General features: G+C 43.4%; 2 protein-coding genes and 1 pseudogene across 3 annotated transcripts in view; 2 read left to right on the top strand and 1 right to left on the bottom strand.

Annotated features, from left to right (window-relative positions):
• The window catches only part of si:dkey-122a22.2 (uncharacterized), a 48,946-nt gene extending 32,395 nt beyond the window's left edge, over nucleotides 1-16,551 (bottom strand). Inside the window, exons 1-5 of the mRNA XM_061820576.1 lie at nucleotides 16,376-16,551; nucleotides 3,008-3,167; nucleotides 2,795-2,866; nucleotides 2,603-2,679; nucleotides 2,104-2,204 (exon numbers count right to left, since the gene is read on the bottom strand). Of these exons, the coding sequence (XP_061676560.1) occupies nucleotides 2,104-2,204; nucleotides 2,603-2,679; nucleotides 2,795-2,866; nucleotides 3,008-3,167; nucleotides 16,376-16,417 (452 nt within the window). The 5' untranslated portion in view covers nucleotides 16,418-16,551. The remainder of the gene's footprint in view (nucleotides 1-2,103; nucleotides 2,205-2,602; nucleotides 2,680-2,794; nucleotides 2,867-3,007; nucleotides 3,168-16,375) is intronic.
• On the top strand, nucleotides 44-162 carry LOC133501552 (5S ribosomal RNA; annotated as a pseudogene).
• A 10-nt stretch (nucleotides 16,552-16,561) lies between the features above and the next one.
• oxr1a (oxidation resistance 1a) overlaps nucleotides 16,562-27,519 on the top strand; it is a 246,778-nt gene continuing 235,820 nt past the window's right edge. For both annotated transcript variants that reach the window (XM_061820573.1, XM_061820571.1), the window contains exons 1-3: nucleotides 16,562-16,681; nucleotides 17,255-17,350; nucleotides 23,741-23,943. The gene's annotated coding sequence lies outside the window, so the exon portion shown is untranslated. The remainder of the gene's footprint in view (nucleotides 16,682-17,254; nucleotides 17,351-23,740; nucleotides 23,944-27,519) is intronic.

Raw genomic sequence — 27,519 nt, 5'->3', positions numbered from 1 at the left:
TTTCTGGATTTTACTTTTTTGATTATCTCTCTCGCAGTGGACCGCTTATGGCCATGCTACCCTGAGAACACCTGATCTCCTCAGATCTCGGAAGCTAAGCGGGTTTGGCCCTGGTTAGTACTTGGATGGGAGATTGCCTGGGAATACCAGGTGCTGTAACCTTCTCTCCCCAGCTTGATGCAGAGGGGTTGCGTCAGGAAGGGCATCCGGCGTAAAACTGTGCCAAACAAATATGCGTTCATCTAAGATGACACACTCTGGCGACCCTTAACCGGACAAGCCGAAAGGAAAAGAAGAAGTCTCTTGCAGTGGACATGCACCTACGATGAAAATTTCAGAACACTCCATGATTTCTAAGTGGGAGAACTTGCAATATAGCAGGATGTTCAAATACTTATTTTCTTCACTGTTCTTATTTTAAAATTCACAACCCTATATTTAAGAAATGAGAAAACACAGTTGTGATATTTTTAATTACCCAGGCAGAATTTGTAAGATGGGTAAAATTCTTTAAAGGTGAAGGTCCAAGCGAAACAGATGAAATTTTATTTTAATGGGATTCATGTTAAACTGTCAACCATTTCAGAAAAGGATTATCATTAAACAAAACAAAGAAATTAATGGTGGGTGTTGTTCAGTCATTAAAAAAAATAAATTCTGCGAGGGAATGTAAATGTATGAGCACAACTGCACAGAAATGCAGTGACGTATGTACGTTTGTCATATTGGATTGAAAGTTTTGGCTTCAAGTTTTTCATAAACACTACATGGGGGTGACATATTACGATGAAAGTGCACACCTTTTTCAAAACCGCTTGGGGGAGGTCGCATATTGGAATTAAAGTGAAAGGTTTTTCCATAACCACAAAATGATGACATACATTTATATAATGTGAACTTTTTTTCCCCATTTTCCCTATAATGTGCACTATTGCCATTAGGCAATTTTGGGGGACTAGAAAATGTGTATTAAACGTGAGAAATTAAAGTATTTGGCATCTCTCCATCTAGAAAGGGTTTCGAAACTCAGTTATAAAGCTTTAGGATTCCAGCGATCCATATGGAAAGCCATTCACCTCTAAAGAGAAAATTACGGAACAGTTGTGAACCTTCCCAGGAGTAGCTGGGATACAAAGATTACCCCGGGAGAACAGCAATAACTCATTCCAAAGGCCACGAAAGAACCCAGGACAAAAGAAATGCAGCACTCCTTACCTCAGTTACAGGGGAAATCCAGTGGTTTGCATTAACAATGTATCAAATAAGTCATGTAATATGTACTCTATCTTGACAATGTGATGTCAAATCCTCTCTCATTTAATAGTGTTTTGAGAAGATTTTTATCTACAATTACACATTTTCAGGGTTGCTGCCATTTTTGCGAGTCACATGACCTACGTGGGAGTATGTGACATGTTACGTGCTGTTCCAAACACTCGATTACATCGGACACCATTATGCCCAGTGCCGATTTCTTAGATTTATCCTCATCTGATGAAGAAATAGCAGTATCGTTTGATCAGGAAGACTGAGGAATACTTCCATACAGAGCGGTGGAGCCGTGAGCTCGCTCCACCATCAGCGAGCTCCGCCGCTCGGTTGAAAATAATGTTGAATATTCGGATGGTCCTTCGGTCGGAATGACGCGGAGTCTGACAAGCGGCTGAGCAAGCTCCTGGCTTGGCGGAGCTCAGCCCATTTGCATGGCACATCGAAACAAACAGCCATTCACACTAACATTCACACCTACGGGCAATTTAGTCTTCAATGAACCAACCATACATGTTTTTGCTATGTGGGAGGAAACAGGTGTAACCAGAGAAATCCCACACAGGCACAGAGAATTAAAGTTATATTGGGGAAAAAAATATCAGCAAAGGGTAAAATACCTTTTTCCAGTGTGGTACATAAAAGACTTAAGAATCAAAAAGACTTCTACCAAGCCATGCCTGCTTGAGGGTCATTATGATAACTTGTCCTATTGAAAACGTGACCAAATGTGCTAAATACAAACATTGTGAAGAAAAATGATCTTTTTGTGCAGATAATCTTAAAATAATGGATAGGTTTATCTTATTTGGATTGTAGAATTTGGATAATCACCGTCCAGTTGTGGAAATCCCCCAAACCTTCTCAGTTCCTGTGGTTTCATTCTGCATCAGACGCTTGCTAAATCCCAGCCCTATTCGGTCATAGGTACAGACCTGGACAGTGTACAGGGAAGAAATGGGTAAATGGATTTTTCATTGGTCTTGAAAATTAGATCATAAAATCCTACCAAGCGAGCCTGCAACCTAACTTTGATCATAGTGTACTTTGGATAAATAACATGTGGCAAACTGTCAGCCCCAACATTTTGGTGTAAGAAGTGGTTGGAGCAGACAGGAAAAAGAAAAATCATGCCCTGATAATTAGAAGCCCCTTCACAGAATGACCTATTGTCACAGTGAATTTACTCAGCCCTATCATAAAATTGCCATGCAATTTAAAAAAAAAAAAAAAAAAAAAGACAAATGGGAATGATAAATAAAACTCTCCGACTATGTGCACATTACAATGTTATGACAAACAACATATCTAATATACTGAATTCATTTCTCACCTTTGTTAATGTGGCAACACTCTCTTGGATATAAAACCAAATGTCTGATGACATTCCAGTTGGTGCATCGAGTACAACTAAAAATAGGGATAAATTAGGCTTATGATATAAAATAGGCACATACAGAGATATGGCACTAAATTGTAACAGATATATATTATTCATTTAAATATGAAAAACATGATGGATTACCAACTGGTTTTCCCTGTCCTTTACATAAAAGATGCATTCTTTGACCCAAGCCAACATCTACAATCTGGCCATCTAGATAAGATCACAAAGCAAAAAGTTTGAACTTTACAAAACCATTTATTGCTGAGAAATATCATTGTTGAATTTAATGTGCTGACTTTATTGAAAGCAAACTTGAAATCATGAGGAAATGTGAAATTTTTAATTGAAGACCTTTTGGCAGCAGCATCTGTCCTTCTCTTTGCAGTGATGCATAGTTGAGGAATGGAGGGATGATGATTAAAAGCAAACACTTTCCAATGTTCATGAGCACAGAACTGTGAGAAAGTTGGCTTTTAACCACAGCTCTTCTGGGTTGTCCATCTTCTGCTTCCTGAATTTTAAAGGTGGAGAAACAGCTACAGAATTAAATCAAAGTATAATAGAAATTACATTATTTTAATGATACGAAAACGGAAATTATGGTATGGTATATGGTCTCAGTGCCCATTGTAAATCACCTTTTGAGTTGAGCCTCTTGACACATTATCAAAACATAAACGCCTGAACTTGGTTATTAAACTCAACAGTGATTTTAAACTAAATCCGCAAATTAGTTATGTTGTCAAGGCCAGATTTTTCATTTTAGGCAGGTGGCTAAAGTCAAGCCTCTTCTTTTACAAGACCACTTTCAAACAGTAATTCTTCATTAAGTTTCAGAGGGATTACTTTAAAGCACTTTATTTTGGAGTTAGTCAGTCCTCCCTCAGAGATCTCCAGTTGGTTCAGAGCGCTGCAACTGACCTCCTAACCAATGTAATTTCTTGAGAATAATGCATCCTCAAGTATAATGCGCACCACCAAAGTTGACCTAAAAAAAAAAAAAAATCAGGAAAACCCTTCGACCAATGTACAATCCGCACCACCAATTTGCAGCTACCCATACGTTCAAAATATTGGGAATTATCTGTATTTATATTTTGTTAGGTTTGTACTTGTATTGTTTTGAAAAACTGTCCGTACAACAATCATTAATAATAATCATTGTGCATGTGCTGCCATAATAATTTTGGGGCAGGCCCAGGACACGCTTGTCCTGGTCGCTGAAATTGTCATAACAAAATCCCTCAACCAACTAAAATAAATGCTCAATGATGGCATAACATTTTATTAACACTGTTGATAACACATAGGGCTGTCTTAAATAAATATTTAACACTGTTTGACAAACATTTTTTGCATTAAATATTTGTGCATAAACTACTGTGCATAGCGAAGTTTATCCTCTACATTACACATCCTTGGCCAAGACATCAAAAGCAACATCTGGTTCATCTCCAATCTGAAGAATATCCATCGTAGCTAACTTTGGTGACTTGGTCCAATTCTGGTGTCTCCTGAATTCATGAATAGTGATCCTATTTTGGTCCTACAGCATGCAGTCACTGTCAATTGACGCGCTCGCAAATGTGCACAGTCAAGCACGAAAAATAACGACGTAAAATTTGTTATGAGTAGAAATACGCAGACATTCTCAGCGCACATGAAAACCAATCCAGCACAGTGAACCCCAGCCTGACACTTTTTATATTTTTAACACGTAAGCACACAGTCTCCTGCGTTTAACTGACTCCGCCACGCCCTTGGGCTCTTAAAGGGATACACTCATAATTACAACCATCCACCCACACAGTCTGGTCTACGTGGAGCATGCTGCTTGTGTTTACTCTCAATAATAATGGTAAAAGTAAAAAAAAAAAAAAGAGGTGCTGTTGCTTTAATGAATGTCGGGGTGTGTGAATAATTTAAGAAAAAGTGGTGAAACTGGACGAGATTTTCTCTTTTTGAGTAAAAAAGGTCTGGTCGGAAGCCAAAGTAGAAAGTACAGGATCAGATGGTGTTTAATGTTAAAATCCCACCTTGGGACAGCCAGTAAGGATGAAAGCACAGACAATGAGATGCACAAAAAGTTAATTCTCTATTTTAAATATCGGAGGCAACATAACATTAACCTTAAAACTGTTTGGGAGCATTATTTAGCTTTCAACATGCATTGCTAAAGGAATTCTGCAAGCAATAATTCAGTTTTACAGCAAGAAAAACAGACAGGGAAATCATTGAGGGATTAAAAAAAAAATGAAACAAAGCTGCAAGCGACCTTTCAAATTTATAGTTCATAGTTGGCTTGGTTTAGTAAGTCACTCACACTTCACGAGCGCAACCGCGCTCAATTCTACACAGTCGAGCATGAAAAATCACACACGTAAAGACGTCGATGATTTTGTGTAGTCTTGACATTAATTTACATATTTATTTCATAAACATTGTTAACTAAACAAGCCTGCTCCTAAACAATCAGTCTTCACCCAGAAACAGGAAATGCAAGTTAACCACACTGAGCATGTACGGAAGTGATGCCAAAAGCTGTTTAGTGTACTGCGAGCGCATGTACGTTATAAGTCATCAACATAATGAGACATGTCAAAAGAAATTCAGTTACACCATGCGTGGTAAATGCGTCGATCGTAAAGCAATTTGATTGAACATGTGACGGCGTGCCCAAAAAAAAATAAAATAAAAAATACGTTCGATTATCATCAACCTCGTCGCTTGATTCAGGTGTGGCCAATACGTCGAGCGCAAACACATAAAGGCGCGTCCTTCCAAGCCGACCTCCTATTTACAGCAGTCGTGGCGTAGCGCGCGTGCATCCCCCCCCCCCCCCCCACACACACACACACCTCTAACTGTAATACGTGTAAGATTGTAATTTACTTTGACTTGCTCTAAGTTCTAACGGTCCGTTATCTTTAAGTAGAAAACTTTTCCCCTCTCCATGGTTTAGGAAGATATAGATCATCTATTACGAGCTTTCATCAATGGATTTGTCACGACGAGGCTCGAGGGCGGACCCAAATGCACGACTCCAGAGGCAAGCAGGTAGAGTACAAAAGCCTTTATTCAGTCTGAGGTCTATGATCAGCAAGTCAGTCCGTAAGAGCAGCAGTAGCAGAAGAGGCAGGCTTACTTGGATGGTCCGGGGATAACCGAGGGTCGGTACACGGCAGGTCAGGTATACAGGAAAACGTTCAAAGCAGGCAGAAGTGTCGAGGGAGTCAGGCTTACGGGGTGAGTCGGAGAACAGGCGAAGGTCGGTACACACAGGTTGTCGATCAGGGATACGAGAGTGCTGGAACGGGACATGAAGCTCAACGATCTGGCGGTGGACTAGTTGTCCCCCATGTCCTATAAGTACCGGGTGTACTCAGCCCAAACCAGGGTGCAGGTGTGTGTCGACTAATTGGCTGACCACACCCAGCCTGGGGAGGATGCCAGAAGCATGACAGTACCCACCCCTCAACGACCGGCTCCCGACAGCCCAGGAGCTTCTGGATGGGCCGTGTAGAAGTCCTCGACGAGGGAGGGGTCCTCAATGAAGCGCGAGAGGATCCAAGAGCGCTCCTCCGGCCCGTATCCCTCCCAATCCACCAGGTACTGTGTACACCGGCTTGCCGTTCACCATACGAGGGCGGGGGGGTGTTTAGACGGAGGGGCCAGCGGCGAAGGACGATCGGGGCGTAGTCTGCTGATGTGGAATGTAGGGTGCACCCTCATCGACCTGGGTAATCTAAGTGATACAGCGACCGGGTTAATGATTTTGATGATTGGGAACAGACCAACGAACCTGGGGGCGAGTTTGCGGGATTCCATCCGCAGCGGAAGATCCTTAGTGAAGAGCCACATCCTCTGCCCCACCCTGAGTTCTGGTGCGCTCTCCTCTTGCGGTCTGCTGCGGACTTGTAGATGTTGCCCATGCGCAGCAGCGTCCTCCGGGCCGCCTCCCAGGTCCGTTTGCAGCGCCGCACCACTGCCAGGGCCGACGGCACCACGGAGTCTGTGGCCAAGGGGGGAAACAGAGAGGGGGGATAGCCGTGCACAACGTGGAGTGGAGCCATACCTGTTGAAGCGGAGGGCAGAGAGTTGTGGGCGTACTCTACCCATTTGAGGTGCTGGCTCCACGTGCTCTGGTCCCTGGACGCCCAGCATCGAAGCCCGGTCTCTAATTCCTGATTTACCCTCTCTGTTTGGCCGTTAGACTCCGGATGATGGCCCGAAGTTAGACTGGCCGAAGCCCCGATGAGGGTGCAGAATTCCTTCCAGAAGCGGGCGCTGAAATGTGGGCCTCTGTCCGAGACGATGTCCTGGGGGAACCCGTGATAGCGGACGACCTCGTCCAATACCAGCTGGGCTGTCTGCTTGGCTGACGGGATCTTCGGAAGTGGCACGAAGTGAACCATCTTGGAGAATCGGTCCACCACAGACAGCACAACAGTGTTACTCTGAGAGAGCGGCAGGCCGGTGACGAAGTCCAACACGATGTGTGACCACGGGCGGAAAGGGATGGACAGAGGCCGCAACTCTCCTACCGGTCGTAAACGGGACGACTTATTGGCCCCACATACCGGATAGGCATTGACGAAGTCCTTCACGTCCTTGCTGAGGTTGGGCCACCAGAACCTCTGTTCGACCACTGAACGCGTTTTTGCCATACCGGGTGGCAGACTGTCTTGTTGGTGTGGGCCCAGTTGACGACGTCTCCCCGCAGCGACGGAACGATGAAAAGGCGGTCCGACGGACAATCCACTGGTGCCGGAGTCTCTCCCAGGGCCTCCTTCACCCACGACTCGACCGCCCAGGTGAAGCCGGACACGAAACACGCCTCTGGCAGGATAGGAGCGGCCTCTGATTCCATGCACCCTCCCTCATGGATCCGTGAGAGTGCGTCCGGTTTGCCATTCTTGGAGCCTGGGCGGAAGGATAGAGTAAAGTAGAAGCGGGTGAAGAACAGGGCCCACCTGGCCTGGCGGGCGTTCAACCGCTTTGCGGACTTCAGGTACTCAAGGTTCTTGTGGTCAGTGAAGACCACGAACGGCACTTGCGAGCCCTCCAGCCAGTGCCGCCACTCCTCCAACGCAGTCTTGACCGCCAGCAGTTCCCGATCTCCCACGTCGTACTTTCTTTCTGCCGGGGTCAACTTCCTGGACAGGAACGCGCACGGGTGGATCCTTCCATCCTTGGGACTCCTCTGAGACAAGATGGCTCCGATTCCCGAATTAGATGCGTCAACCTCCACCCTACACTGGTTATCTGGGTCCGGAACAATGAGAATGGGCGCGGCGGTGAAACTTGCCTTAAGCCTGCTGAAGGCCTCCTGGCAGGCCCTGGACCACACGAAGACTGTGTGTGGCGAGGTGAGCGCATGCAGAGGAGCGGCCACGGAGCTGAAGTTCCTTATGAACTTCCTGTAGAAATTAGCGAAACCTAAGAACCTCTATACATCCTTCCTGCTGGCGGGGGTAGGCCACCGCAGCACCGCGTCGACCTTCCCGGGGTCCGTACGTATCTCTCCCTCTGCCAGGACAAAGCCCAGGAAGGACACGGATGCTCGGTGGAACTCACACTTTTCTATATTTATGAACAGCTGGTGCTGCAACAGACGCCGGAGCATCTCTCTGACCTGTTGGATGTGAGAGGTCAGGTCTGCTGAAAAGATGAGAATGTCATCAAGGTATACGAATACAGTTTTGTTCAGGAACTCGCGAAGCATGTCATTAATGAAGTTTTGAAAGACGGCCGGGGCATTGGTCAGTCCGAAGGGCATTACGAGTGATGCCCCGTGGGAGTGTTGAAAGCCGTCTTCCATTCGTCACCCTCCCGAATCCGCACCAGATGATAAGCACTCCGCAAGTCCAGTTTGGTGAAGATCTGGGCTCCTTGGAGGAGTTCAAAAGCCGTAGCGATCAGGGGCAAGGGGTACCTGTTCCTGACCGTGATGTCATTCAGTCCTCGGTAGTCGATGCAGGGTCGCAAAGTGGAATCCTTCTTCTTAATGAAAAACAACCCTGCACCGGCTGGTGATGATGACGGGCGAATGAGTCCGGTTGCCCGGGACTTCTCGACGTATTCCCTCATTGCCTGGTGCTCTGGCCCTGTCAAAGAGAACAGTTTCCCTCTGGGGGGGTGAGGTACCCGGGAGGAGTTCGATGGCACAGTCATAAGGCCGATGCGGCGGCAGAGATTTTGCCTTGGACTCAGAAAAAACCTTCTTTAAATCATGGTAGCAAGAGGGCACCATGGCTAATTCGTAGGCGGTACTAAGTTCAGCAACTTGAATCCGTACGTCCTCCCCGGCGGCGAGACACTGGTTGTGACAGTCCTCACTCCATGCCATTATCCGACCCGTGACCCAGTCAACGTGGGGGTTGTGTCTCTTGAGCCACGGGCTCCACAGAATTATATCACTGCTGCTAGAGTTAAATACGTGGAAACTAATGCACTCCTCGTGTGTGTCTGGAAAGTCCATGCGTAAGGTTTGTGTGCGGTGTGTAACCCGGCAGAGGAACTTGCCGTTGGCGGCGTAAGCAATAAGAGGATGCTGTGTGGGGAAGGTCGCAGCACGCAACGCTTCGACCACCCAAGGATTTATAAGGTTAGCATCTGAACCGGAGTCAATGAACGTGGTCAGTAAGCACGAGTGAGAGTCTGTCCCTACGGTGAGGTGCAAAAGCGACCGCCCCGACTTAGCAACAGTATACCGCACACTCACCGTCGTCGAGATCCCAAAGTCGGTGCGCTTCGGCCGAGCCGGACAGCGGGCGATTAAGTGTCCCAGACGACCACAATAGAAACAGCAACCTTCTCGTCGCCGGCGTAAGCGTTCCTCCGCTGGGCTGCAGAGCCCCTCCACTTGCATGGGTTCTGACGTAGAAGGCAACGTGGGCGGCCAGGAAGCGACCGGACTGCCCCTCTCCGTCTCCTCCTCCATCATGCCGTCCATCTGCCCCTCCACGGTCACCCGTTGAGCCACCTTGAGGGCCAGTGCGATGAGGGCGTCCAGCGAAGGCAGAAGATCCACGGCAACGAGGTGGCCACGGATCTGTGGGGAAAGTCCCTTGTAGAAGGCGCCATGGAGGGCCTCCTTGTTCCACCGGCTCTCGGCAGCCCAGATCCGGAATTCAATGGCGTAGTACGACACGCGGCGACGGCTTTGGCGAATTGTCATGAGTGAGGCCGCCGCCTTGCGTTCCGGAGTTGCGTACTGGAATACTTGGGTGAGCGCGCAGACGAACGTCGTCCATGAACGGCAGATCTCAGAGTTGCGACTCCACTCTGCAGTGGCTCACGCCTCCGCCCTTCCCGTCATGTGGGTAATGACGAAGGCGATCCGGCAGCAGTCCGTGGGGAAAGCAGACGCCTGCAGTTTGAAATGGAGCTCGCACTGCGCCAGGAAGGGCTTAACGTTGCCGGAGTCACCTGAGAAACATTCTGGTCGGGAGAGCGGAGTTATGCCGGCACGGGAGGGCTCTGTAACAGGCGGAACGGGTAGACTCGGAGCGACTGGCGGAGTGACCATCGTCGGTATAGCAACCGCGCTAGCTTGGGATGCTAGCCACGGTTCCAGCCGGGCACAGATCTCATAGATACGTTGATTAGTTACCTGGAGAGCAGCCTCATGCTCGACAAATTTGTTCAAAAATTGAAGGTTGCCGATCTCTGGACTAGACGCGTATGGAGATTAAGAGCTGAAGATGAAACAAAGGCTCAGAGGTAAAACATATTTTTCTTTTGCTGGTCCATCGCTAAAGAATAACCTCTCCTGAGATATTAAGAAAGCCTCCCACACTGTACATCTTTTAAACAAATCTTAAAGCAAATTTTTATACTTTATCTTATAATTTACTATGAGACTGCAGTGTTTTAGCGTTTTGGTTTTTTTATGTTTGAAACATAACTACTAATAGCCCCATATTATCTGAAACCCAAATGTCTATACAACAAAAAATAAGGAACTGACCTTGTCGTTCCAATAGTTTTGGGGGAACTGTATTTTGCACATTGGCCAAATTCACATCTCATTCAAGATCCTCTAGCACAAGAAATGGATGATGTGAATGCTGGGCCAGGTCCTAGCACATTTGTGCTGGTCTCCGGTCTGGTCACTATCGTTATCTGCTTAGCCAGTCCTCTAATTTTAATACAACACACACACACACACACACACACACACACACACTAATCAGTGAAGGGAGGGCAGTGTCGGGCTGGGTAAGACACTCAGCCAGGTTTTCCTCCACTCAACTTACGGTGTCCCTTTCCCCCCAGTTATTTTTTATGCAAGATATACAACCCCAATTCCAATGAAATTGGGATGTTGTGTTAAACATGAATAAAAACAGACTGATAAGATCCGCGAATTATGTTTAGCCTATATTTAATTGAATACACAACAAAGACAAGATATTTAATGTTCAAACTGATAAATGTTATTGTTTTTAGCAAATCATTAATTTAGAATTTCAAGGCTGCAAAATGTTCTGAAAAACCTGGGACAGGGTCATGTTTACCACTGTGTTACATTATCTTCTCTTTTACCACTGTGTTACACTACCTACTCTTTTAACAACATTTAATAAATGTTTGGGCACTGAGGACAAGAATTGTTGAAGCTTTGTAGGTGGAATTCTTTCCCATTGTTGATTGATGTACAGCTTCAAGTGTTCACTAGTCAGGAGTCTCCCTTGTCGTATTTTATACTTCATAATGCACCACACATTTTCAATAGGAGACAGGTCTGGAATACAGGGAGGACAGTCCAGTACCTACAATTTTTTACTACAAAGCCACACTGTTGGAACATGTGCAGAATCTAGTTTGGCATTGTCTTTTTGAAATTAGCAGGGGCATCCATGAAAAAGACACTGCCTGGATAGCAGCTTTCTTCAAAACCGGTAAGTACCTTTCAGTATAAATGGGATTGGCACTAACACAGCCGCATATCATCACAGATCCTGGCTTTTGAACTTTGCATCCAAAATAGACCAGATATAGTTCTTTTCCTCTAAGGCCCGAAAGACACGACCTCCACAATTTCCAAAAACAATTTGAAATGTGCAATCGTCAGACAACACACTTTTCCACTTTGCATCTGTCCATCTCAGAAGAGCTCAGGGGTATAGAAGCCAGCAGTATTCCTGGGTGTTGTTGATCAATGGCTTGCATCTGAGAGTTTCAAGTTGCACTTACGGATGCAGCACCAAACTGTGTTTACTGCCATTGGTTTTCTGAAGTGTTCCTGAGCCTACGTGGTGGCCTCCTTTACACATTGATGTTGGTTTTGGGTTCAGTGGCGCCTGAAGGATCCAGGTTCATGGGCATTCAATGTTAGTTTTCGACCTTGGCAGTTACAGTGAATAACATAAGAATTTGAAAACCCTGCTATATTGCAAGTTCACCCACTTAGAAATCATGGAGGGGTCTGAAATTTTCATCATAGGTGGATGTCCACGGTGAGAGAGATAATCTAAAAAGAACAATCCAGAAATCACAATGTATGATTTTTTTAACAATTTATTTGTGTGATACAGCTGCAAAAAAATATTTGAACACTTGTCTATCAGCTAGAATTTTAACCCTCATAAGACCTGTTAGTCTGCCTTTAAAAATCCACCTCTACTCCATGTATTATCCTGAATTAGATGGACCTGTGTGGGGTCGTTAGCTGCATAAAGACATCTGTCTACCCCTAACATGGCTAAGACCAAAGAGCTGTCCAAAGACACCAGAAACAAAATTGTACAACTCCACATGGCTGGAAAGGGCTACGGAGAAATTGCCAAGCGGCTTGGTCAAAAAAAAGTCCACTGTTGGAGCAATCATTAGAAAATGGAAGAAGCTAAACATGACGGTCAATCTCAATCGGAGTGGAGCCCCATGCAAGATATCACCTCATGGGGTCTGAATAATCCTTAGAAAGGTGAGGAATTAGCCCAGGACTACACAACAGGACTTGGTCAATGACCTGAAAAGAGCTGGGACTACCGTTTCCAAGGTAATACACTAAGACGTCATGGTTTGAAATCATGCATGGCACGGACGGTTCCCCTGCTTAAACCAGCACATTTTAAGTCTTGAGTTTGCCAATGACCATTTGCATGATATAGAGGAGTCATGGGAGGAGGTTTTGTGGTCAGATGAGACCAAAATTGAACTTTTGGGTCATAATTGCACAAACTGTGTTTGGAGGAAGACGAATGATGAGTTCCATCCCAAGGACACCATCCTTACTGTAAAGCATGGGGGTGGAAGCATCATGCTTTGGGCGTCTTTATCTGCACATGGGACAGGATGACTGCACTGTACTAAGAAGAGGATAACCACGGCCATGTATTGTGAGATTTTGGGGACAACCTCTTTCCCTCAGGTAGAGCATTGAAGATGGGTCGTAGCCGGGTCTTTCAACATGACAATGACCCGAAGCACACAGCCAGGAAAACCAAGGAGTGGCTCAGTGAGAAGCATATCAAGGTTCTGGCGTGGCCTAGCCAGTCTCCAGACCTAAACCCAATAGGAAATCTTTGGAGGGAGCTGAAAGTCCGTGTTTCTCAGCGACAGCCCAGAAACCTGTCTGATCTAGAGAAGATCTGTGTGGAGGAGTGGGCCAAAATCCCTCCTGCAGTGTGTGCAAACTTGGTGAACAACTACAGGAAATGTTTGACCTCTGTAATTGCAAACAAAGACTACTGTACCAAATAATAACATTAGTTTTCTCAGGTGTTCAAATACTTATTTGCAGCTGTGTCACATAAACAAATCATGATAAAAATCATACATTGTGATTTCTGGATTTTTCTTTCTAGAGAGTTATCTCTCTCACATTGGACATGCACCTACGACAAAAATGTCAGACTCCTCCATGATTTCTAAGTGGGAGAACTTGCAATATAGCAGGGTGTTCAAATACTTATTTTCTTCACTGTACATGCAGTGATTTCTCCAGATTCTCTTAACCTTTTGATGATATTATGGACCGTAGATGAAATTTCTAAATTATTTGCAGTAATACATTGAGGAACATTGCCCTTAAACTACTCGACTATTTTCTCACACACTTGTTCACAAAGAGGTGAACTTCACCCCATGTTTGCTTGTGAATGACAGTAATTTAGGGAGGGACCTATTACACTCAATCATGGCAGCCACCTGTTCCCAATAAGCCTGTCCACCTACGGGATGTTCCAAACAGGTAACTGATGAGAATTTCACAACTTTATCAGTCTTTTTTGCCAACTGTCCCAGCTTTTTTGGAACGTGTTACAGCCATAAAATTGTAAGTTAATGATAATAAAAACAATAGTTTATCAATATGAACATTAAATATCTTGTCTTTGTAGTGTATTCAAATAACTATAGGTTGAATATGATTTCTAAATCATTGTATTCTTTAACAAAGTCCCAACTTCATTCAAAGTGGGGTTGTACATTCAGACATCCTCTGGGGAGCAGGTTGGTCTGGGTGCCTGTGACAGGATGCAAGTCGTAACCGCCCTGTGTCCATCTCGCCTCCCCTCATCAGTCTCCCCAATTTTAATGAACTACCCTCCATCACCCATAATCATGGTTCAGGGACAATGCTTGCGTCAGTTGAGGACCTGGTAATCATAATAATGGGGTGGGAGGTGGATATTCACGTCTTTTGATTGACATCCTGGGGTTTGCACCAACGTCCCCATTCAATTGTCGGCCCACGGGGAGATTGGTGTCCTACCCCTACTCATCCCTGCCTCCCTCTCCTCTCGCCTGGCACCCTTGACCACTATTGTTCACACCAGGCACTTAACATGAGCTCACTGTTGGTGGGTTATGGCGTTTTCGAATGGTAGTTGGCTCCTATGTTTGACCCTGTTGCTGGGTGCGGCCCCCATGCTCTCCAGGATTGGCGGGGCTGGTGACAACAGACAACAACGCTGGGTGCGGGAGATTAGGCGTGGGGTGTGGTGGTCCAGTCCCCTTGCCACTCACTTGGGGACTGCTCAGGGTGTTTCATTTGGGATGGCGCATTGGCTCGGCCCAACCATCCAAGTGGTGGGGGCCAGGTCCGCACCTTCCTTGATATGCCAGGACAGCAACGCCGTTCACCAGTTGACTAACATGCATGTGACATGGTGTTCATTCACTAATAGGGTCCATAGAGACGCTATAGGGTTTAATTGCTTGTTGTAAGACACCTAACAACAACACACATTGTATGAGGATATCCACTCATTCCACCACAAACATTCATCAGTAGCATTTCCGGTATGTTGCTTACTTCTCACACCCTGTTCAATACAGTCCTTTTCTGTCCACTCTCATCTCAACCTATTGGGTCGTTGTAACATATCTTCATCTGATGAGCCCCCCATCCACAAATAGGCATGTGATTTGATTTTATGTTAGTTGTCGTTAAATATCTAGTGTCTAACAATTGTTATGCCGGTGTGAGAACCCCTATTTCTCTTGTGCGTTCTTTCCCTCAGTCTGTCCCATGTTTTCTGTCTCGCTGCATTTTCAACAACAGAATAATACAAAAAATAGTAATAATAAGCAGAATAAGTATTTCAATCGCTATTACACAGCGAAATTGTTCCAGAAAAAAAGGCAAACAGATCTGCCATTCTGCATGGCCATGCATCTCACCAGGATAGTAAAGTGCCACTGACACGAAAAACATGAACTTTAGTATGTTGTTAACCCAAAAATACCTAGTCGTACTGGAATCATCCATTTGTTTACAGCACGTCCGACTTTTGCCATATATTGATTTTTTACTCTCACGCCATGAAAAATCTGTGGACTGTGTGGAGTTGAAGAAGCTGGAAGTGACGTATTTTGCAGACAACTTCAGCTGCAGGATCGAGTGTATTTACCACTTGGCGAGAAATTAGGTGTTTTCTTCTGCATTTTTGCCAAAATGCCGGCTCGTTGTGTTGCTGGATTTTCCTCTAATACTCAGGAGGATGGATTCACTCTTCAGACATTTCCAAAAGACCCGATTTGTCATGAAGCTAACGAGCCAAACAACTTATAGTCACCAAAGTCGAACCAATGTTCCAAATAGGCAAATGTTATTTCCAGCAAATGTTCCGGATATGTCTAAAAGACGAAAGCCAGAAGACAGTGTGGTGTCCATGTACTTGTGTACTTGTCTAAAAGCAGCAGTGGTATTAAAGAAGCTCCGTCGACAGCCATCCTCCCGAACGTTGCAGAGATCCGCGTCCGACGACGTAACGGAGTCTTTCTCTCAGAACGTAACAAAAGATCCGCCTCCTAATAATTTAATAAATTACGTAAGTCACGGGTGCTCAATGTGTCGATGTGCACGGGCCGCCGTTAACGGTGGCGCAGGCTGCCTTTATATATATATATATATATATATATATAATATATAAAAATATTTCTGAAGTAAATATTCTTGGTACACAGATTGTGGATGAAGCAATCTATAAGAATTCAGGCAATTAATAGTCCCCATAATCACTAATTGAAGAACCATTGTTATCCGTTCGTTTTATTTACTTTGATTTATTAGGAATTTCTCGTATCGAAAAAATAGAGTACTTTCAAATACATATTTAATATGTATTGTATTGTTTTAATGTACAAAACTTTAATGCTAGTAGATATTAGCATTAAAGTTTTGTTTTTATTGACATTTGTATTTCAGTCGCCTATTGTAAATTGAATGTTCAGTATTTGGCTGATTGGAATTCTGCGTTAAATTACCTTTCTAGCAGCACCAGCTTTGGCTCCAGGTCTTGTCTCCATTTTGAATAAAGTCCTTGAAATCCAAGCAATTCAGCAGGCGAGAAGTAAACTGAGAATATGAATTGAAAACCGTATCCGTAGTTTCCTAGTGGTGCTACGGAAACTGACAAAGAACATACCCCACGACAACGCGTTGTATTGCTGCCGAAAACAATACCATTCATATCGGGTAGAATGTCTTAATTAGCCTGAATGTAATACATTTTATGGACAATGTAGGGATTTGTGAGTTTGGACCCTACGCGTGTTCACGAATCGAGGAAGGTATGACCAATGATTAGAAAACGTTAACAGCAAATGTATTTATTACGAAGGAATGTGCAATACAGACGTCCGGGTCTTATCTAGGTATCTGCCGCACACGAGAGGTGAGTCTTCTGGCAGGATAGACAAAGAAGACAAAAGCCGCCCAGTAACACAAAGTTTTTATATGTATGGGTCCATGGTAAATCCGTGGAAATAATATTATCTTACCATACTCAATTACTTGCTTTTTGTCATCATTTGTTTGCTTTAATTTAGATGTCAAACAAACAAATTTATGATGCTAGTAGTAGTAGTGGTAGTAGTAGTAGTAGTAGTAGTAGTAGTAGTAGTAGTAGTAGTAGTCGTAGTAGTAGTAGTAGTAGTAGTAGTAATAGTAGCAGTGGTAGTAGTTGTCACAGTAGCGCCCTGATGACGCTGTGGAAAACAGGAGTACAGATGTATATACAGTACTGAACAATATTGCAATTTTGGCCTGCAGAGGTCTCTGTATTCCACAAACTCAAGTAGTTGCATTGTTACATCACGACGTCAACTTGAACAGGTCTCTTTCGATCTCTCATTCTCAACCAGTGACCATTGTGAGCTGGGCACATTTTGACAGTGCCCTGCTGAAGCGCACTGCAACAGCAGCTAGGAAGCAAACTAGCATATCTCCAATAACTACAGGTGCGTAACATTTTTGGTACCATTCTGTTAATAACTTGAATCTCACAAATGTAATAATAAAAAAATTAATGAAAATGAATTAAAAAAAATCAGACATCGTTTTGGAACTGTGGTTCAATCACTGCATTAAAAAAATAAGGTAACAGGCCTCAATAAAAATACTAGTATACTCCTAGAAAAGAAAAGAAAAAATTGACCATAGCTACATGTTCAAACAAGGCGTGTTCTCTAATTAGAATCATCGGTGTATTCAAACTTCTATCAACCAGTCACTTGGCCTATTTAAAATGTGACAAGTAATCGACACCAAATTGTGCTGTTTGGTGACATGGTGTGTACCACACGAAACATGGATCAGGGGAAGTGAGGGAGAGGGTTGCTTCAGGAGATAATCTCTCGACGTGGAAATAAATTGACGATAAATTGAAGAGACAGATGATACAAATTGTAACAAAAGAGTCCAGAACAACTTCAGATGAAATTAAAGGTGATAACCAAGGTCAATTTACATCAGTGACAAATTGCATCATCTGTCATTGTTTGAGCCAAAGTGGACTTCATGGCAGATAGTCAAGGGGGATAACAGTGGTGAAAAGAAATCATAAAAAAAAGCATGACTAGAATTTGCCAAACTGCATGTTCACAAGTCACTAAGATTCTGGTAGAATGTCAGATGCACAGAAGAGACAAAACTAGATTTGTTTGTCGAGACGTCACCTCTAAATACACAAATATAAAAATGAAGCATACCATGAAAAATCACCAATTTATTTATTCATACATTCGTGATTCGCCAAATAGTATGGTTTGTGCCATTCAGTTGCTGCAATCCACAAATAATGACTATTCCACCACATACTGAGAATTCTTCAGTCATTAAAAAGGCATAGAAAATATGAATGTCAGGCATTGACACACCATCAGATCAGCCATTTATAAGTATGTGGGTGTTTTTTGATTTAGAGTACAGTACTAAGAAGAGATAAATGTGTTTGATGAAGCGTGTCTCTTTTTTGGTATTCTTCCATCTGTAGATACTGTATTTGGAACCGCAAGAAGATGGGATAATGAGTCATATCTTCTCCGAGCCAGAGACAATTGATTTTGAAAAAAAAAAAATTAAACTTTGGGAAATCAAAGACGGCGTGTTCCATCCATCCATTTTCTGAGCCGCTTATCCTCATGAGGGTCGCGAGAGTACTGGAGCCAATCCCACCTGTCATGGGGCAGGAGGCAAGGTACACCCTGAACTGGTTGCCAGCCAATCACAGGGCACATGGAGACAGACAACAGTCGCACTCCTAGGGGCAATTTAGTCTCCAATTAATCACCGGTCCTCAGAACTGTGAGGCCAACAATCTACAGCTGCGCCACAGTGCCACCCACTTGTTACATCAAAAACAAAATCAAAATTTATCCAAAAAGATTGCAGCTAAATTTACTGGAAGATGTTATTTTTGATATGGTATCATTTGCATTTACAGTACCCATTTCGCAATCTGCAACATTATTATTCTGCATAATCCCTAATAGAACAAACAGAAAAGAAGAGAACGCTCTTTGTATTAAATGACTTTATATTTTTTCATTTTCCAGGCCGCTTATCCTTAGGAGAGTTGCAGCAGTGCTGGATCTTATCCCAGCTATCAACGGGCAGGAGGCGGGGTACACATGCAGGCACAGGGAGAACATGCATATTCCACACAGGCGGGGCTAGGATTTCAACACCAGTCCTCAAAATTGTGAGGCCATTGCTCTAACTAGTTGTGCCACTGTGCTGCCATTTCTATATCTGTATTTTTCTAGTTTCTTAATTAGGTCATCTTTAATAAATAATAGAACAGCTAATCATCCTTCAGGCTATGTGTAACATGCTTACATATGGTGCACATACAGCAAAGAGGATTTTTTTTTTTAGTACCAAGTCACCCTGACACCATTTGTGCCATATCTGTTTTTTGCTTCAAATTAGTAAAATAACTCTCAATGTAAAATTAGGTCATGTAAAATTAGTCTATACGCTGCATTACATTTATTATGCTGGAAAAAGGTCACTAAAACTGAAGGATTACATTTTTCTTTACTCAGACATACTAGAGTTCACGTGTGACAAAACAGGAATGGATATTTGACTTGACTTGTGTTCCCTAAAAATTAGAGACTCATTTAAAAAATAGACATGAAAAGTGACTGATGGTGTCATGCTACACACGCCTGACTAAGGTGAGCAGTGGGGGATGGATTCCTACTCAGTGATGGTGTCGACATTTGTCCTGTGACTGAGTGACGACCAGTTCAGGGTGTACCAGTAGTCTAACTTTTGCCCAAAGTGAGCTGGGTTAGTGCTTGAGCACTCCCACAACCATTGTCAGGACAAGCGGCTCGGAAATTGGATGGACATCATGAAATGTTACAACTTTTGGCTTGTCCCATTGTAGTCAGCACAGTGAATCACAAAATAATTCGTTTGCTAGTTTCTACGAGGAGCCTTTTCTTGAAAGGTCTGCCGACATGTATGGCATGATTTTTAGTCTGTTTTTAATTTTAAAAAAGGCTACCGGAATGGACCCATCTGTTTTTTATTTGTTTATACAAAGTTTTACCAGCGGGAAAGTAGCTGTTTTTTCCTGCGTGTTAGCTAAAATGCCATCTCGTAGTATTGCTGGAGATTGCTCGAACATTCGGGAGGATGGATTCACCCTTTCACATTTCCAAAAGACTCCGTTTGTCATGAAAAATGGATTGCACACGTGCAAAGGACTAGAGCTTCGTGGGTTCCAAATCACAGGTAAGCGTGTATATAACTATAAAAAAAAATAATAGTTGGGGGGTGACATAATCCTCTCAGAAGTAACAAAAGACCCACGTCATAATAACTGAATACAGTACGTAAGTCAGGGGTCCTAAATGTGTTTAGGTGCGCGGGCCAGTGGTGGATCGGGCGGGAGAAAGGAGCTCTCCCCTCCACCGGCAACCGGTGTTTCGCTCGGCATGGGTCCTCCTGAGTACGCTACATACTGCCATACACACTATCTGGGAGTCTGTTGTAACAGTGGAGAAAATCAGGATTTGAATACCCTGCTATATTGCACGTTCTCCCACTTAGAAATCATGGAGGGGTCTAAAATTTTCATTGAAGCATGTCCAATATGAGAGAGAAAAAGAAAAATCCAGAAATCCCAATGTATGATTCTTTTAATGATTTATTTGTGTGATACAGCTGCAAATAAATAATTGAACACCTGAGAAAACCAATGTTAATATTTGGTATAGTAGCCTTTGTTTGCAATTACAGAGGTCAAACATTTCCTGTAGTTGTTCATCAGGTTTGCACACACTGCAGGAGGGATTTTGGCCCACTCTTCCACACAGATCTTCTCTAGATCAAATAGGTTTCTGGGCTGTTGATGAGAAACACGGAGTTTCAGCTCCCTACCTTGGGTTTAGGTCTGGAGACTGGCTAGGCCACGCCAGAACCTTGATATGCTTCTCACGGAGCCACTCCTTGGTTTTTCTGGCTTTATGCTTCGGGTCATTGTCATGTTAAAAGACCCACCCAGCTCTTTTCAGGTCATTGACCAAGTCTTGTCGTGTAGTACTGGGGCTGATTCCTCACCTTTCTAAGGATCATTGTGACCCCACGAGGTGATATCTTGCATGGGGCTGCACTCCGATTGAGATTGACCGTCATGTTTAGCTTCTTCCTTTTTCAAATGATTGCTCCAACAGTGAACCTTTTTTCACCAAGCTGCTTGGCAATTTCCCCGTAGCCCTTTCCAGCCGTGTGGAGTTGTACAATTTTGTGTCTGGTGTCTTTGGACTTGGCCATGTTAGAAGTTTTAGTCTTACTGATTGTATGGGGTGGACAGGTGTCTTTATGCAGCTAACGACCCCACACAGGTGGATCTGATTCAGTACAATACATGGAGTGGAGGTGGACAACACACAAATAAATTGTTAAAAAAAATCATATATTGTGATTTCCAGATTTTTCTTTTTAGATAATTTCTCTCACAGTGGACATGCATCTACAGTGAAAATTTCAGACCCCTCCATGATTTCTAAGTGGGAGAACTTGCAATATAGCAGGGTGTTCAAATACTTATTTTCCTCACTGTAGTTGGAACACACCCTCCAGACACCCTTCTTAAAAAGGGGTACCACCACCCCAGTCAGCCAATCCAGAGTCACTGTCCTGGATGTCCATGCGATGTTGCAGAGGTGTGTCAACCAGGACAGCCACACAACCTCCTGTCACGTCCCATCGGAAACGAGAGTAGGACCCAAATGCAGGAACTCAGAAGACGTAAGGTAGTTCAAGAAGAGACAGGTTTATTGTATGCAGAGGTCGGGGATCGAGCAGGCAGTCCGGTGCAGCAGCGGTAGTTGTGACGTCGGGCGAAGAGAGCAGATGAGCGGACAGGCAGGAGTCGGTACATGGGGAAACAATCAACGCAGGCAGAAGTAACAAGGAGTCAGGCTTACGGGGTTGGTCGGAGAACGGACGAAGGTCGGTACACACAGGTTCAATCAGGGATACGAGAGTGCTGGAACGGGACATAAAGCTCAACGAACTGGCGGAGGACCAGTCGTCACCGGGTCCTATATATACAGGGGATGATCAGCCCGCATGAGGCGCAGGTGTGTGCCTCCCAATTAGCGCAGCCGCGCGGGCACCCGCACAGCTCGTGCTGAAGCGGCAGGATCATGACATCTCCAGAGCTTTTAGGAACTCTAGGCAAATCTCATTCACCCCTGGGGTCCTGCCACCAAGAAGCTTTTAAACCACCTTTGTGACTTCAACCCCAGAGATTGAAGAGCCCTCCTCACAGTACCAGACTCAGCTTCCTCATGGGAAGGCATGTTGGTGGAAGACTTTTAAACTACCCACAATACCACACAATTTTCTTTAATTCACCTGGCTTGGGCATTGAATTCATACTGTCTCCATGAAAAGCAGCACCATGCACCACTGAATATTGTACATAATGAAAATAAAGCAAATCATACTGTATGCTGTAGCCTCTGTAATCTCCAATCCAAACCAACACCTCACAGTGGCAGAGGAGATCTTCAACACCATCATCAAATCATCAGTATTTGTATGGATGCCCATCCTTTCAGTAGGTATAAGTGCATTATGTCACGTCCCATCGGAACGGGGGTAGGACCCAAATGCAGGACTCGGACGATGCAAGGTAGTTCAGGGAGAAATGTTTATTATCTGCAGAGGTAGGGGATCGAGCAGGCAGTCCGGTGCAGCAGCGGTAGTTGGGACGTCGGGCGAAGAGAGCAGGTGAGCGGGCAGGCAGGAGTCGGTACACAGGAGAACAATCAAAGCAGGCAGAAGTAACGAAGGAGTCAGGCTTACAAGGTTGGTCGGAGAACAGGCGAAGGTCGGTACACACAGGTTGTCGATCAGGGATACGAGTGTGCTGGAACGGGACATGAAGCTCAACGAACTGGCGGGGACAAAGTGTCCAATTAATGTTGCGTGTTTTTGGGATGTGGGAGGAAACCGGAGTGCCCAGAGAAAATCCACACAGGCACGGGGAGAACATGCAAACTCCACACAGGCGTGTCCGGGATTGAACCTAGAACCTCAGAACTGTGAGGCCAACGCTTTCTAGCTGAGCCTCCTATGGGGTAGGTCTGAGTGGGTCCCATGTTGTTGCCTTTGGGCTAGTGGCAGGGTACACAGCCAAATGCAGGGCACACACGCATACGAAAAAACATTTATACACCCATTCACACTAAGTTAGGATAGTGGTCTCAAACTGTCAGCAAACAGGCCATTTGTGGCCCCCATGATGATATTTTGTGGCCCTCACCTTACTCTGAAAGTTTAATGTTAGTGTGGCCCTCAAGTTTTCGATGACTTACAGTTTTACAGTGTTATGTGAGGAGCTGATGAACCTACTAATCGCGGTGGGGTGTATGGTGTGACATCCACCTCTGAGCCACTTATCCTCACAAGGGTTCCGGGAGTACTGGAGCCTATCCCAGCTGTCATTGGGCAGGAGGCGGGGTGCACCCTGAACCCAAGTCCTCAGAGCTGTGAGGCCAATGCTCTACAGCTGTGCCACCATGCCGTCGATTCCTAAAATTAAATCAATCGCTCAATCAATAAAATAGATTGCACATTTTTTTTCCCTTGAATTTATTCCTGTCCTGTTCTGCTCTTAACTTTAATTGCATGCTATTTATATATTTAATTCCATCAAATATTGTATCCCTGTAAGTATTTTTTTCTTTTGAAATCATTTCGCATTATTTTGAAATGTGAAGTTATTTTATTGATATTATTTTTTTTTTAAATCTCATTATTATTATTTACCTGTACATGATTATTCAATGGTACAGTACATCAGTACCCCCTTTCCTTCCCAGGACAGCCTTTTTGGTATGCTCCGCTCCTCCCCCATCCTGCTTGTCGGCGATGGTACTTTCTGTTGGTCGAAGGTCAAATGACTCCGCATGTTTGAGGGTGCGTGTGGTACTGTGTACATTCCTGACATGCCCCGCGAATGACGAAGACAACGTTTTGAACGCCGATGATTTTTCGTCCACGGACATTTGACATCGCGCTGAAAGTAAGTACAGTACTCCTATCCACCGCCACTCTTCGGTGTCTCCCAAGCGTTTCACTGGCTACTGTTGTCATGCCCGGTTTTCTAATAAAGATTTCATATTTCGAAAGTGTTGTATTCTCGTGCAGGCGGCCGGTCCGCAGCTCCGTGAGCTCACCGGCCCAAATGATTGTAAGTAACTGGATGTTTAAGTCTCCAAGTCAAATGTAGTTGTGCCAAAGGAAAGAAAAATAACTCGTTTTTTCATGTGCTGCCTTATTATTTATTATAATGTGATCTTGGGTGCAAATACAACAAAATTCTACTCCCTGTTAGCCTTTGTAGCAATAATATTGAGACTTTTTTTTTTTTTTTTTTACGGCGTGTTAGCCTAAAATCTTAAATGCATCCTAAACATAAATATACATTTCATCTCACGGTGGTTTCTTTAGTATAACCATCAATCAATCAATCAATCCATCCATCCAAGCATCCAATCATCCATCCATACATACATACATACATTTTCTTAGTCTCTTATCCTCACAAGGGTCGTGGAATTGCTGGAGCCTGTCCTTGCTGTAAACGGGCAGGAGGTACGGTACACCGTGAACTGGATGCCAGCCAATCTCAGGGAACATGAATACAGACAACAGTTGCAGTCACAATCACACCTCGGGGCAATTTAGAGTCTCCAATTAATGCATGTTTTGGGGATGTGGGAGGAAACTGGACTTCCCGGAGAAAACCCACGCTGGCACGGGGAGAACATGCAAACTCCACACAGGTGGGGCCGGGATTTGAACCCCAGTCCTCAAAACTGTGCAGCCAACGCTCTACAATCAGTCATGTTCAACCATCATAAAAGGAAAAAAAAGCTAGTCATCCATTTTTTTTTTAACCTAATAATGTTTATATTTTGTTTATTTATATATGTTGTGCTTTTTGGTACAGATATGGTATCTTTTGATCTATTTTACATTTCTATACCAAATATGGTAGGGTGTTTGCAAATTAAAAAAAAATAAAAGAACAAAGACCTCAATGTGAAAAACATTATTTTTTTTTATAATGACACACTTTGATCAGCAACATAATAGGAGTGAAGCGCAACACAGTAAATATAAACATTAGGTTAAAAACAAGTAAATGAATTCAGTCTTTGGAAAAGTAAGAGAATTCTGATTACTGTGTCGGTTAAAAAAATAAAATAAAAATTATAAAGTTTTTTTTTTTTTTTTTTTTTTTAAACTGGGTGGACATATATTTCCCCCCCATCCAAAAAAATTGATCCATTTCGGGGTGTAGTCTGCCTTTCGCCTAACGCCTAGCTGGGATAGGCTCCAGTTCGCCCACAACGTTTTGAGAGGATAAGCAGCTTGAAAAATAGATGGATGGATTTTTCAAAGTATTCCTATCCATGACCAAATCCTGATCAAAAAGTAACACCATTCTAAATTATTCTGGTCTCTTGAAACATGAGCTATAGTATTTTATTCCATGAACTATATGGCAATGTGTAATTTGACAAAGGTCAGCTCTTGCAGTAAAATATTTCAAATAACTTCTATATCTTCAACACGGTTTAGTCTTTTGCCATTTTCTTGTATCATTTCCAGCCTGCGGCTACTTCTTCGAACCTTTACAGATTACAATTAGGGCAGGGGATATATATTTTTTATTCATTTATTTTTGTTACTTTTTAATATAACTTCATATAGGAGTCAGTATGACTTTATGTGGGAGTGCAAAAACTTGACTCCTCAGCAGCTGGAAAGCTCTGAGGAAGGGAGATTTAATAAACTGAGTCATCAGGGTCCACCCAAAATTCCCTCATGGAGTTGCTAAGCCTATTTATTACTCTATTACATAATGCAATCATGTATCGACCCATAAGGTGTACAGTGAGCCGCCTCATGGGGAAGATGAAGGAAGCCGCTATATTGTCTCCTTAATCGCTTGTTGCACATCCTGACAAAAAAAATCAAGTGCTGGTCTGAGCAGGTTGCTGAGCTGACATGGGTTTCTGCCCACTCACTGCGTCTTCCTAAGATACAACCACCCGGTAGGTCATTGTGCAACCAACAAAATACAGATGGTACATGCATCCATACAATTACAAACTCCACTTTCAATGAAGTTAGGACAGTGTGTAAAATGTGAATAAAAAGTTTTACCTTAAGTGTTGAGTACTAGACTGACCTACCAGCAGTCCAGACCTGCCACCCAGTGAGTATGTGTGGCCCAATATGAAGTGCAAAATACGACCACGGAGACCCCAAACTGTTGAGCAACTGAAGTTGTACATCAAGCAAGAATGGGAAAGAATTTTCCCAACAAAGTTTCAACAATTAGTGTTCTCATTTCCCAAACACTAAAAGGAAAAGTAATTTAATACAATGGTGTAACAACCTTTTGGGAATGTTTTTTCTTGCTTGAATTCAAATGGGGTGACCATTTGGTAATACACATAAACCAAAGTTTATCAGATTGAACGGTAAATATCTTGTCTCAGTAATGGATTCAATTGAATATAGTGTGTGAAGTTGCCGGTTGTATTCTTTTTTTTTTTTTTTCTCAGTTTTTTTTTTTTTAAAACAGAATCTCAACTTCCTTTAAATTGGGGTTTGTCCTTCACACTTGTAAGTTTCTTTCGGCTTGTCCCTTTAGGGTCGCTACAGCGTGTCATCTCAGATGAATGCACATATATGTTTGGCACAATTTTTACGCCGGATGCCCTTCCTGACGCAACCCTTCCCAGGGAGTGGATATATATTCGCCAATATCTAATTGCCAATAACGCAGATGAGTTTTTCTTTATCCTTGAGGGACTTCGTTAACTAATTAACTTAATAATGATTTTTTTTCTTTCCAGATAATGTGGTGGGGAAAAAAGGGCTTCCTTGAGGAAAATGTCCTTTTGGTCAAAACATGTTTGTAAATATGATCATTTCCAAATTAACTTAATAAAATGGACAGTCAGACTCCATGTTTCAATGTGAGCAGTTGTTTTGCAATCGCTAGCTGGCTTCTGATTTGATTAGTATTCAGAGTGTAACGATTACAGCCGGAAGTACTTTTTACACTTGTGTTTTCTCCCAAAAAATGTACAAATTCATGTCTTCAGAACATTTAAGATGTAGTGAATGCTTCTATTGAAACAGTGTATGTTTTAAAGAAAAAGGGCAGCATTTGAAGAATATGGAAAATATTATTTTACAATTTGGACAAAATAAAAACAGTCAACCAGAGTGATGGAGTGTGATCAAACATTTTCCTTACTTGCAATATATTTAGCAGTGGAAATAATAAAAATGACACCATAACAAAGTAACAGCTTAATGTAGTACTTGCCTCCTGATGTATACTGCTCAATCCTAAACAAATAATATATTCCAAAAAAATCAATTGTATGATAGCAGTAAACAATATTTGAATAGTATTTTAAACTTTGAGTGCATGTTACAAAAAAGGGCAATTTTGCCCATGTGTAATTGGTAAAGTGTTGATATACCATGTTGCTACACTGAGACAGTAGTGTATGGACACATTCATTAGCGTATTAAACTATCGAAGTCAGTATTCCATATTGTCAAGAAG

This window comes from Syngnathoides biaculeatus, chromosome 5 (assembly GCF_019802595.1).
Source record: "Syngnathoides biaculeatus isolate LvHL_M chromosome 5, ASM1980259v1, whole genome shotgun sequence".
Lineage (NCBI taxonomy): Eukaryota > Metazoa > Chordata > Actinopteri > Syngnathiformes > Syngnathidae > Syngnathoides > Syngnathoides biaculeatus.
Note: the sequence above shows the minus strand (reverse complement) of the source record. Positions and strands in the feature narration are given on the sequence as shown.